The sequence below is a fragment of the Pinus tabuliformis genome, chromosome J, assembly GCF_031772625.1.
Source record: "Pinus tabuliformis cultivar Carrire ecotype Pingquan chromosome J, CPIR1, whole genome shotgun sequence".
In the NCBI taxonomy this organism is placed as follows: Eukaryota; Viridiplantae; Streptophyta; class Pinopsida; order Pinales; family Pinaceae; genus Pinus; species Pinus tabuliformis.
The window spans coordinates 578358989-578372541 of record NC_142295.1 but is presented as its reverse complement, the minus strand read 5'-3'; the positions used below and the strand labels follow the sequence as shown (position 1 = coordinate 578372541).

The window sequence follows — 13553 nt, the reverse complement described above, 5'->3', positions numbered from 1 at the left end:
GCTGATATGATATGAATCATTTCAACACCTATGAGACCAATTTATTTTAGAGTTTAATCTCTTTATGACTTGCTATTGAAAAAAAAAGTCATAGGAGATTTTATCTCGATCTATAATCTTGAAAATTGATCCAATCTTCAGTCTCACTTGCTTGATTCTTGTTATTTCTCTGCTACCTGTGTTTGATTGCTACACGCAGTTCCCAGGTTTGACTTTGCCTTTGACTTCAAGTTTTATTAACTCACGTAGCTTGCCAAGTGATGCTAGTAGTTGGTTGTCCATTTGGGAGCCATTTTTCACCTTTTGTAGTCTTTTTCCCTTTACGGGAGTGCTGCAACCTGTCTAACAATGGATTCTTCCGCAGAAACAAATATCAGTTGCAAAATGTTTGTAATTTCATAATTGTAAGAATATTTTCATCATAATTCATTAAGAAGCAAAGATTCTAATTATGGATGATGAATACCTTTTTGAGAGTTGACCTTGACCTTAAACATGTTGTGTTTGCTACAAAATGGTGATAAGAAGGTGAAAGAAGATGAAATAAGAGGGAAAAAAGGATAGTAAAAAAGAAACAATTCCAGACTTCAACAATCATCACTGGAAAAAATAGCTAAAAATGATTCATTTGTGTATACTAAAGCTATTCAAAATAATCTATGAGATATCAAAGGATTTGATGACAAATTGATCATTACCATTAATATTAAGCTAAAAGGGTATACGAAATATTATTTGGATGCACGTATATATATTGATGCAATAAATAGTTGTGCCAAATTTAATGCAATCCCAATGGAATATTTGACAAGCAATTAGATCTAATGGAGGCATCAATTTAAACTAGCAAAGATTCACAAAATCCTCCAAAGATTCACAAAATCCTCCATGTGAAATCGCATGGCTATGAGGAATTGAAGGAAGTAGTAAATAAGATACATCACGAATGCACTTCTGATTATCGTGTTACTTTTTGGAGCAAGGAACAATATTTTTTACATTTTCCATATAAAGAAAAATTCCACGATAAACCTCAAAAGCCTTCTACAAATTTATGTCTCCGCAGGAGCTTCAATTATGTAAAGAAGAGATATAAGAGCTTTTAAAAAGAAAGCTCATTGAGCTATGAAAAAGTCCTTGGGCATGTCCAGCATTTTATGTAAACGGGCATTTAGAGAAAAAGCGAGGTAAGAAGTGCTTGGTTTTAAATTATAAATCTCTAAATGTCGTTCTTCAACTTATCAGGTATCCTTTGCCCTTAAAGGATTTACTTTTTGCTAAAATTTATGAAAACAATATCTTTAGTAAGTTTCATATCAAAATTGGTTTATGGAAAATTAGGATAACTTCTAAAGATCGGTTTAAAACAACGCTTGTAGTACCATTTGGCCAATATCAATAGTGCACAATGCCCTTTGGACTAAATAATGCTCCATTCGAATTCCAAAAAAGGATGGAAAATATTTTCAGAGATCTTGATTTTTGTGTTGTATATATAGATGATTGGTTAGTGTGTTCCAAGGATATGAGAGAACATAAAAAACACCTCTCGATTGTGCATAACAAAATATATTCACATGGTTTGGTGGTTTTAGGCCCTAAAATGGTCATAGGACAAACCAAGATCGAATATCTTGGTATCATTTTAACACAAGGCATAGTCTAGTTACATGATCATGTACTAAAATATTTAGCATGATTTACTAATGAAATCTATGAGCGAAAGTAGCTGCAGAGATTTCTAGGAAGCCTGAATACTATTAAACAATTCTAGGAAAATCGGGTGAAGTATTTCAAGTGTTTGCAACAAAGACTAAAGCTAGGAGTACCATGGACAAATGCTATGATAAAGGATGTACAAATCATAGAGCATAAAATACAACATCCTTTTTTAGGCTAATTCATCTCTTCCTTATATTCTTGAGACATATGCTCTTGATGAGTATGGGCTGGTGTGTTACTTCATAGACATTAAAAAAGAGAAGAATTATGTATGTATTCCTCAGGAGATTTTAAGGATGTTAAAACAAGGTATCCCTGTCCAGACAAAGATATTTTGGTAGTCAAGAATGGTATTAAAAGATTTAGGGTATTCTTAAAGCAATTCATTTTACTATCAGGATTGATATGAAACATATGAAAGGGATTCTTGTTAATAAAAGACTCCTTGAACAAGGAAATCACTAGGTATTAAGATGGAGTTTATGGTTAGATGATTGTGATTTTGATATTGAATATAAAGCATGCAAAGAATGCCATCTAGGTGATCTCTTAACTTGAGAAGGAAAAAAAAAATGCAAATGTAAAAAATGATGAGTCAAGAGGCATGGGTAACAACCAATCCTCCTCATGCACCACCGAAATATCGTTAGCTCTACTCTATAATTCTTACACATATTGTCAATGTTGGTCATGCCTAGTCCAGTCCTTATGGAGTCTTCCTCGTCTAGTCTTACATAAAATCCTTACTTATTAGATAAACATAAGAATACAAGATCCATATTATAGGTCGTTTCGATTAGTATGTAGCCATACCCATAATTCCCATATCTGATATAATTTTTTTGTTTACCCTTATATTAGTTATACAAATTATTCTACATTGTTTATATATAAAACTCCTGATGCTAATTTATGTTGATTATTTAATGTTGTTGTGACATTTTGTTAGGAAAAGATTTTGTCTCATGCCACATGCCATTTATTACTAATCAAGAGTCAATTACCTTCCATCTACAAGGGAAACCTATTCATGTTGTCTTTAAAAAATAATTATGTTGTGAGAATATTTGACAAGCAACCAGATCTACTGGAGGGATCAATTGAAAAACTGGCAAAGATTCACAAAAACATTACACATGCAAAATTGCATGGCTAGGAGGAAATGAAGGAAGTAGTAAATAAGATACGATAGGAATGCACTTCAGATTATCCTGATGCATTTTGGAGTAGGGAACAATATTTTGTGGATTTTCTTATATGAAGAAATTTTCTAAGGAAAACCTCAAAAGGTTTCTGCAAATTTTATGTCTCCATAGGAGCTTCAATTATGTAAAGAAGAGATTGAAGAGAATTAAAAAAAAAAAACTTATCGAGTCAAGCAGAAGTCCTTGGGCATATCCAACATTTTATGTAAACAAGCATTTAGGTCAAAAGCGAGGAAAGAAGTGCTTGGTTATTAATTATAAAGCTCTAAATGATGCTCTTCAACCAATCAGGTATCCTTTACCCTCAAAGGATTTACTTTTTGCTAAAATTGACCAAAATAATATCTTTAATAAGTTTGATATGAAAAATTGTTTCTAGAAAAGCAGAGTAACTTCCAAAGATCAGTTTAAAACAACATTTTAGTACCATTTTCCAAAACCGATGGTGTGTAATGCCCTTTGGGCTAAAAAATGTTTCGTTTGAATTCTAGAAAGGGATGGAAGATATCTTTAGAGATCTTTATATTTGTTTGTATACATAGATGATTTGTTAGTTTGTTCCAAGGATACGAGAGAACATAAATAACATATATGGATTGTGAATAATCGAATATATTCACATGGCTTGGTGGTTTCAGGACCTAAGATGGTCATAGGACAAATCAAGATAGAATATCTTGGTCTCATTTTAACACATGGTAGTGTTGAGCTGCAAGATCGTGTACTAAAAGCTTTGGAAGATTTTCCTGATGAAATCCATAATCAAAAGTAGCTACAAATATTTCTAGGTAGCTTTAATTATATTAGACAATTGTATGAAAATCAGGCCAAAGACATCAAGTGTCTGCAACAAAGACTAAATCCAGGAGTACCATAGACAAATTCTATGAAAAAGGCTCTACAAATCATAAAGAAAAAAAACAACAACATCTTCTCAGTCTTTCTTTGCTTAATTCTGACTGACCTTATATTCTTGAGACATATGCTTTTGATGAAGTATGGACTAAAGTGTGACTTCATAAACATTAAAAAATATAAGAATTATGTACGTATTCCTCAAAAACTTTTAAGGATGCCAAAAAAAGGTATCCATCTAAGCAAAAAGAGATTTTTCTAGTTAAGAATGACATTAAAAGATTCAAACTATTCTTAAAAGGAATTCATTTTACTGTCTAGACTGATTTGAGACATATGAAAGGGATGCTTGCTAATAAAAGACTCCTTGAACAAGGAAATCATAGGGTATTGAGATAGAGTTTATGGTTAGATGGTTATGATTTTTATATTAAATATAAAGTAGGAAAATAAAATTGTGTAGCTGATCGCTTGACTCGAGAAGAACAAAAGTTTGCAATTGTAAAAATGATGGGTCAAGAGGCATGGGTAATAGCCAATCCTCTTACTGCACCACTTAGATTTCGTTGGGTTCTAATATCTTATTCTTATACCTATTATCTATGTTGGTGATGTCTAGTCTAATCCTTATGGAGTATTCCTCATCTAGTCTTACATAAAATCCCTATTTATTGGATAAACATAAGAATATGAGATTCCATATTATAGATGAATTTGATTAGTTTGTAGCCAGACTCATAATCCCTATACCCAATATATTTTTGTTTTTGACTCTTATATTAGTTATACATATTATTGTACATTGTTTAGATACGTTAAAAATATACAAATGTGTCCAAGGATTTATGACACATGGATAACTTACAAGTCCATAGTCTATGGAGCCCTTACTCTATTGCCATTATGTGAAGACGTGGCACACAACTTCAAGTGGACAACAATGAGTTGGGTCCTTTCTCCATTATGCTCCGGGCATGACAGTTCAATGGCATTCATTTATATCATCCTTGACCCTCTCTATAAGTCATGTTTCAAGTTCAAGGTTCAGTATTTAGTGTTCTTCCCTCCTTTTAGTCTGTAACACCTCGGGATTTTCTTTGCTTTCCTAGGTCACTCCCACTAATAGTAGGTTTCTTGCATGTGTGATTTGACTCAACTTCTTAAGCTATGCTTGTTTCTCCTCTCACTGAAGACTATTCCCATTCACTTCCCCTTGCTCACTAGAATGGTTTGATAAAGAAAGAGTTGTCAGAGAGGATGGGGAGACCATGGCTTGCCAAGTGCATGTCACATTTGCTTGAGAGCAAAGACCTCGATGGGGTTATTCAAGGAGAAGTTGTTGCCAGAGGTTCGAGAGGATTCAAGAGGATTGGAAGAAGATACTACTACAAAACCCCAGTGCTTGTCGGATACATAAGTGATCGAGGATGTGAGGGAATAGTTGTTGGACTCAAGCCACGAAAAAAACAATATCTAATGACTATTTACTTGTCTTGAAGGGTTGAGTTCTTCTGGACCTTGATGATGTTAAAAATTATTTTTGGCTAGTCTTGGACGACGTTGTGCTTCAACAAAAAGACATGGGTTAGTGTATTAAGTGGATCGTGACTAAGGTTGCACCTAGTGTTGCACTGAGCTACTGCGACTTAAGAAATTTCAGCCTAGAGGTGGATGCTTCCATCTTTTCTTAATTTTTTTCATACATCTCAATTTCATTTTTTCCCGTGGTTTTACTAATCATATCCATGGTGGTTAGCATTACTCTCTTTGTGTCCATTCAAAAATAAATTATAATGAACAATGCCTATATCATTTGGTCAATGCCAAGGATACTATGTCTTTTGAGGAAATACCTATGAGCTTGAGTTTTTTTGGCATGAAGATGTATTGTTGGGTAAATAATTTGATTTACCAAGTCTCTTCTAATTTTCTCCTGCTATCGATTTTCTAGGTTAAAAAACACACTCATGCCTTTGAAACATGAATCGTTGCAAGACATCATTTGTCGCGTATGTGTCAACTATCTAGAAGAATTAACGGATGGAGCCCCTAACAGGGATTAACGGATGCAGATCGATCGAGTACATGAAAAGTTATCATTCGCAGTTCGATTCGAGTTGCCTTTCTCGCCAATAAATCTTCAACGCTCACTTATAAAACAGAGATTGGCATTTGATTTCAACCATAGTTGCAGTTGCTGTTTCCGTCGAGTATCCATCTCCTCTTATTCGACCAACTGGTCGCAATAAATTCTCTCTAAGGTAATAAGCCAACTTGGGTTTAATAGATTCATGGCGCTTCTCAAATTAATTTTTATACTGCATGATTCTTTTTCATTTGATCTATTCACAGCTAGGGCAGCCATTGATATTTCCCCAGTTTCTCAGCGGGGAATTCAAACTAATTTGGGGGCGCTAATTCTAGCAGGGCAATAATTGAAGCTATGACGGAAGCAACAACTGCAACGCTGAAGACCAACCAAGGCGAGTTGAAGGAATTCAAGGTCGAAACTCCTCTGGTTGTGGAGGAGTGCAGTGCCTTAAGGCATAAATTGCAGCCCGACAGCAGTCTTGTTGTCGATCTGGATGCCTGCATTTTGGAATTGGTGGTGAGCTTCCTCCAGTTCAGGAAAATGATAAGAGACCAATTTCCGGGCGATGATTTAGTGAACAGACCGGCCTGGCGACCTAAGAAAAAACGCATTCAACAGATGGAATCCGACTGGGTAGACGCCATATTCCATGGAAAATACAGTCCAACTTTCGCCAAACTTATGATGGTATGTGTGAAAATTTATGTGTTTGGAGATTTCTATAGTTATTTAGGTTGGAATATGTAATTATTTAGGTTGGAATATGAAAGAAAATTGTTGTAGAAAATTGAGTGGGTTATTTATCAATATTACTAGAAAATTAAAAGATGTCAAAGCCTGTCCTTATGAAAATTTATGTGTTTGCAGATTTTCATAGTTATTTAGGTTGGAATATGTAATTATTTAGGTTGGAATAAGAAAGAGAATTGCTGTAGAAAATTGAGTGGGTTATTTATCAATATTACTAGAAAATTAAAAGATGTCAAAACCAGTCTTTATGAGTACTTTAAAAAGTTAAAAGATGAACTAGTCTTTATCAGCAGGATGGAATTTGATGGGCAATTTGTTTGTTAAATTGAAATTGGAAAGACTAATGGGAGGTGTGAAAATCGTCAAATTGATTGGTAGTTTTGTTTTGAAATTCCAACCATTCGGAGGCACCCACTGAGGATTTGAACTGGTGACCTATCGCAATCCAAAACCCCGTGGGCAAAAATAGTTACAAAAAATTACCAGATAATCTTTCGAAAATTAATTTTCTCTAAAGCTATTTGGTAACTGCTATTTGGTAACCTTATCCACTTAAAAGACTTTTTGGGCATTGGCTCAGATATCTTTTAGTTTTCTCATCTCTCTAATAATAGATACAGTGTCCATTCAAAACTTTGCACAAACTTAATCCTCTACCAAATGTTCTTAAAAATATTATTGGTGTAGTGAATTTCTCAATATATTACAATGTTCTGTTTTAAAAAAAGAAAATTCATTTACTGAACCTGATGTGATTATAAATTTTTGAATATTTAGAAAATCTATGACTTAATTCCTGTTCATCAAAGCTTATCCTTTCAATTTTTAATGATCAGGCTGCAGACCATTTGGGTTGTAATTCCCTGAAAGAAGTTTTGGCAGAGTGGATAGTTGAGAAAATGGTAGACATTTATCCCAAAGAAATCAACGACTTCTTTGGAATTCAGTGCGATCTTCCAGAAGAGTTATTGCTGAAGCACAGAAAGGATTATGATTGGGCTTACAAGAACGTTGAAAATTCTTTGAAGCAGAGGCGGAAGAGAGCAATGATGGATGATAATACAAATATTAAAGGACACGATGTGATGCAAGCTAAAGAAACCGCAGCACCTGAATTGTGATAAAGCCGCAACATCTGAATTGTGATAATTTAATATGATCTCTTTAGATTAAATGATCTATTTAATATTTTTTAGTAATGATTTTTAATATAATTTACTTTTAAAATAATCACTATTTTAATATTACAAAAGACAGTTGTAACTAAAATAAAATAAAATACATAATTATAATTAGTATAAATTTATATTAATTTATAATTTTGAGAAAATATAAATTTATGTAAGTTAAAATATTTAGAAGAATTTTGAATTTTATATATATATATATAGATATAAAATATTGAGAGATAAATTTTTAAATTAAAATAGATTTAATAAAAAATATATAAAATGTAATTAAATTTATAGATAAATAATATAATAAGACATTTATGAAAAGTTTATTTAATTAGTATTATTATTATTTCATTTTAATTATATATATATATATATATATATATATATATATATATATATTTTGAAGAAAATTAATATTATTTGTTGCTTTTTATTTAGTTATGAAATTAAGTCTAAAACTAAGTTGAAAATGTACTTTATACTAGATTTCTTGTTATACAATAACAAAATTGAATCTATAAAACCTACAACTATAAAATCTTTACTTTGTCCACGTTGAATGCTAAATTGAATCTATAAAACTTACAACTATAAAATCCTTACTATGTACATGTTGAATGCTAAAGTCTAAAGCACTATTCACATATCTTAAAATATTCTTCCTTTTTTTCATAAATTTAAATACAACCTTATTAACAATTTTACTTAAAGATGAAACTACACCTATACCAAAGTTGAAAATGTATCTTATTCTAAATTTTTATTAAAGTTGACCAAAATTGAATTTATAAGACTCTGAAATCCTTATATCATGTTGAATGACAAATTCAAATGCAATAACACTTCTTCTTCAAGATTGACAATAAGGAATTTATTCTTTATCTCCATTTGACCCATTTCCCTAACTAAAATTGAGTTACAATAGCTTTCATTAATCTAATTATGACTGCATTTACTAATGGAGTGAGTGATTCTCATATTTTACTCCTAGCACAGAGTAAAAACTTTGGCAACCAACCTTGCCTTATATTTGTCCAGAGAACCATAATAGATGTTAAGGTTGTATTGACGGTGTTGAACCCACCAACATTCAGGGGATCTCCCCAATCTGAAGTCTCAATCAGACCTCACATCATTTGGTGTAGGAGTCCCATTTGGTATAAAGGCCCAGTTGCAATGGAAACTTCGAAAAGCAAGGGGAGTGTGCCTGGTGAGTGTGCAGTGCAATTGTGTCGAGGTTCTTCTACTAGAAAGGGGGAGAGAAAAGTGAGCCTATAAGTGAGAGGTAATGGTACCACCAAGGAAGAGACACACATGAACCAGAAGGACCTGTCCAACATCTAGCGGAATAGGCCACAACGGATGTGACAGTTGTTACAACCAACAAACAAGGGAAGATTCGTCTAACATCTAGCAGAATAGTCCAAACGGATGCAACGATTGTTATAACCAATAAATAAAGAAAGCTCTGTTTAGTATCTTGCATAATAGTCCACAAGGATGGGACAATGATAACAACCATTACAACACATTCTCAACAAGATAAGCACTAAAATAACTGAAATAGTTCAACTATATTAGTACATGTGAAAGCAAACATGAAATAAAAACGTCCACATAATAGTCTTGAAAACATTCATAGTTCATGCATGAAGAACGTGCTAGGCTTAAGAGGCTTTTGTTATTAAGAAAAAGGCACATATTTACATTGTACATCACTAACCCCAGTAGTGGGATATTGGAGCCACTCCTTTCTCCTCAAAGAACTAGTTGATCTCTCTAATGCCTTACGGGAGGAGCCAAGGTGAAAGTCCTTTGTTCATACAATGAAGGGGTATATATAACCAAGGGGTGATGCTCCCCCCTTGTGACTCTTTGACTACCCTCATGACTGTTCAACTTCCTATGAATTTTCAACTTACATGACTCTTCATATTCATGTGTGTCCTTTAGACTTCACCTTTACAATACATTTGATTACGATATACATGGTCCACACTAGTGATGTGGCATATGACAATTCATGACACAACTTTGACAGGACACTGCTCACATTGACTGGATTAATGATGTGGCAATGTCAAGTCACTGTTGTTGCTGAGTGCTAGATGTGTCCTTGGATATGCATTCTCTTCTCCTCTGCATAGCTTGGTGATGCAGGGTCTTCAATGATCTTCAATCTTGGAAGGCGGTTGTAAACTTGTGTCCCTTTTCTTGCTCTTGATAGGTCCACTTGTAAGTTCAACTACAAGTGAGTCTTTAGGCATTCTTTGTTGATTTCTGATAGCATCGGATGCGCTCTAAGTCTCAAAATTTGCAAGGAGGCTTAGACACATACATTCTCCAATACCCATAATCATTTTGGGGAATTCCACTTAGAAACAGTTTTACTAAAATAATTAATTTTTTTTAATGGGACCCTAAGTTTAAACTTAGGAAATTAAAATCATTAATGAGTATTAATCTAAATTGTGGGTGTAACTTATAGAAGAAGACGAGGATCAAGCCAAAATGATCTAAGCCATTGATTAGAAGTTAATCTAGGTCGTTGGTTGTCCAATAGAAAGATATAAGAAGAGGCTTGAGGGGCACTTAAAGAACACACACAAAGGGGAGATCATAAGTTCGATTTTCTGAAGTAGAGAAGCTGCGGGAGAGATTTTCAATGGTGATCTTTTGCAGTGAGGGGCAAGGATAATATCTGAAGGGAAATCTTTCCCAGTCGAAGAATAATCAGCAGAGAAGGTAGAGAGCGATCCAGTAGAGGCAGCGTAGAGCCAAAGAGGCCGATACATAGCCACACAGAGGCAATGCAGAAGCCAAGAGGGAATCCAAAAATTTGTTGAAGGAAACGATTGTAGAAGCCAGAATACGGGGTGTGAGACCGGGAGGTGCAAATCAAAGTTCCTGGGCAGCAAATCAATCAGCTGAAGGGGTGATGTTGTCCCCAGAGCGTGTGACGTTGGGTTGACGCAGTGATTGTCTAGAGGCAGTGCAAAGACAACCAAGGGCAATTCATTCAGTGGCTGGATCAACCAATATTTCCAGTGATAGTGTGAGGTAACCTCACTTATCACTCTTTCAGCGATATTCTCTGTAATTGTATTATCGGGAAGGCATCCAGAGATTGTATTCATAAACTATTATTGCTTAATAATAAAACCCTTAGCTGCTACAACAATTTTCCCGAATTGGGTTTTTTCGAGGACATTTGTCCAAAAATAACTGTGTAAACGTGTTGTGTATTTCTTTCTTGTTCAGTTTCTTGTTTCCGCATATTATTTCAAATAGTGAAGGTTGTAGTTGTATTTACTTCGATAGTTACCATAGAACATAGTAAATAACTTGCATGGATTAACGAGTAGGAGAAGTAACATCAGTTTGCTGCAGTAGGGATTCCAGGTTTAGGAATTTTCACATTCTTCCCTCCTTCTCCTTCTTCATCATCTCGCCATGCCTTGATAGTGTACCTGTTCCTGCAATCCACTCATGACGAGACGAGATCAATTTGAAAGCTCCCTAGTCTAAGACGATGCATTATTATCCATGAACTAAGCTCGGGACAAGTCATAGACTGGGAGGAAGGGTTTAGTGACTATGCATTGCATAGTTCCAGTTGACAGGGAGAGAGCTTGATCACTAAGACTCTGGAGAGCGCAGCTTAGGCTTGACTGAGGAAATTTTCTGCACAGTTCTCACTAAGGAGAGAAATTGTGCAGTTCCCACTGAGGGTCAGAATTGTGCAGTTCAATTAGGCAGTGGCTGCTACAGGAAAGACACTAGGAGAAAATACTGTGTAGGTTTAAGAGGTAAGGGGGACTGGGCACCAAATAGTCCTGAAGGAAAAATCTACGCAGTTTCTAGGGGCAGTGAGCTTCGACTGAGGGAAGAGCACTGGAGGAAGCATATGCATAGTTTTGGAGGCCAAGAGAGGCTGGGTTCTCTGCACATTGCGCAATTCCAACAGGAAAGGGAAAATCTTGAGGGTTGACCGTGCAAAGTGCGCAGTTCAAGGAAGACTGGGAGGCACAACTGCACAATTTTGGAGGTCAAGGGAGGCTGATGGACTCTGGAATTGCGCAAAACAACAACCCTGGGGGACAGTTACTGCGCATTGCGTAGCTCCAAGTAGCAAGGTCACATCAATGAGGGTTGATTCTGCGCAGTGTGCAACTCAGTTAGGGTCTAGTGAAGTTAAGTTTCCCGGTCAGGAAGACTTTCCGAAAATGGATAAGTGTGGGAGGGAGATGGACTCGTGATGAAATTGATTTGTGATCACACAATTAGCATACTTTGGTGACACGACAACATAGATCATCGACGCAAACAAACAAAACATTCCCCTATGTGTGACCACATCATGACAAGATGCGACAAGTGCGACAGTTAAGATAGACCTTGGAATGACCGTGACGACACTTGTGCGACAACGTTCTAGACCTTGTGTATGAGTGTGACAGGTGTTTACATGGTTAGGAAAACTCATATACACAAATATTGGCCTTCGAAACCACCTGAAAAGGCTTGCAAACATTACATAATAGTCAAGCATGCCCAAAGACGACAGCTAATCCAACAAGCAAAAGCGGGCAAAGAAATTTGAGAAATCTCATGGAGTGAGCTTGAGTGTTTGCAACAATCAATGAAAGACCATGGAAGGCTCTGAAATTTGAGTGTAAACAAAAAATTTGGAGGGTGTTGCAGCAGATACAACACTTGGCGACACACTGGTTGAATTCCAACTTCTCTGTCTTGGTTAGTTTCTTTTGTGCAGGGCCTTGGTTCCTCAGGGAGTATTGATTCATCATGTAGATCATTTTGGCCTTCCCACTTATCCCATGGGAAGACATGGTTCCATATATACCTTCTTAGTTGAACATAACATAAGATTCAATGTAATCACAATGTTTTGAGTTGGGAAGGGTAGTTTAGCTCGCGAGCTTAAGATTTTCAGAGTATAGTTTTTCATCTCTAGTGTTTCTCTACTACCAGCAGGCCTGGATAGTACCTCGATAGAGTCACGCAGGAACACAAACATTGCTCCACTTCCAGCGATCCTGGACAGTACCCCAACGGAGTTGCTTGCTTTGCCTCTCTGCATAAGAAGAATTTCTCTTCTTTCACCTTTATTTATTTATTTAAAGAGAATTGTGCATCGACACTTATTTATTTTGGGGCGGAATAGGGATCCTAACTTATTGAGAGCAGAAGAGGTTGTTCCTTCAGAGAAGCATATAAATACCTCTGATTTAGGTTTTCTCGTTTAGATTTTCCCCTTCTCCATTTCTACTAATTGGATAAGCTTGAGAACATCAGTAGAAAAAAAATGGAGTATAGGCATGAGGTTTGTAGACTAGCCATGGGTTCATGCTTGGACCAAAACTCTCCTGACAGGTGGTTTGTATTTTTCGTCAGAACTTCATCGGCCAAAAGATGTAACCAACACAAGGAAGATGGACAGAAGGCTAGCCAAATGTTGTAGTGTCACAAGACTCTTTAGACTTCAGCCACACACACATTTTGAAGCCACAATGCAATCAAGCACAACACTTATTTACATGACAAAAACAACACAAAACTCAAGCAAATAAAATGAATGACAAATAAAAAAAGACTATGTACATAGTGCAGGGCGCAACCCCAGATCTTCATTGAAAATATTTTTTTAAGTCTTACCCATTGACAGGGAGAGAGTCAATCTTCTTGTCAAGTGATTGAAGACGATATATGTGCTGGCCAAGCTTTTCGTGC

The 13553-nt window shown here is 35.5% G+C and overlaps 1 protein-coding gene across 2 annotated transcripts; it reads left to right on the top strand.

The window, feature by feature from the left end:
• Positions 1-5795: 5795 nt before the first annotated feature.
• On the top strand, positions 5796-7757 carry LOC149228302 (uncharacterized). 2 transcript variants are annotated; one of them, XM_089375671.1, is made up of 3 exons: positions 5796-6043; positions 6210-6561; positions 7461-7757. In XM_089375671.1, the coding sequence occupies exons 2-3, from the start codon at positions 6226-6228 to the stop codon at positions 7743-7745; spliced, it is 621 nt and encodes a 206-aa protein (XP_089231797.1). In that variant the 5' UTR covers positions 5796-6043; positions 6210-6225; the 3' UTR covers positions 7746-7757. The 2 variants fall into 2 exon arrangements, with proteins under 2 accessions (XP_089231797.1, XP_089231798.1); XM_089375672.1 differs by having other exon boundaries at positions 6207-6561.
• Positions 7758-13553: the final 5796 nt, after the last annotated feature.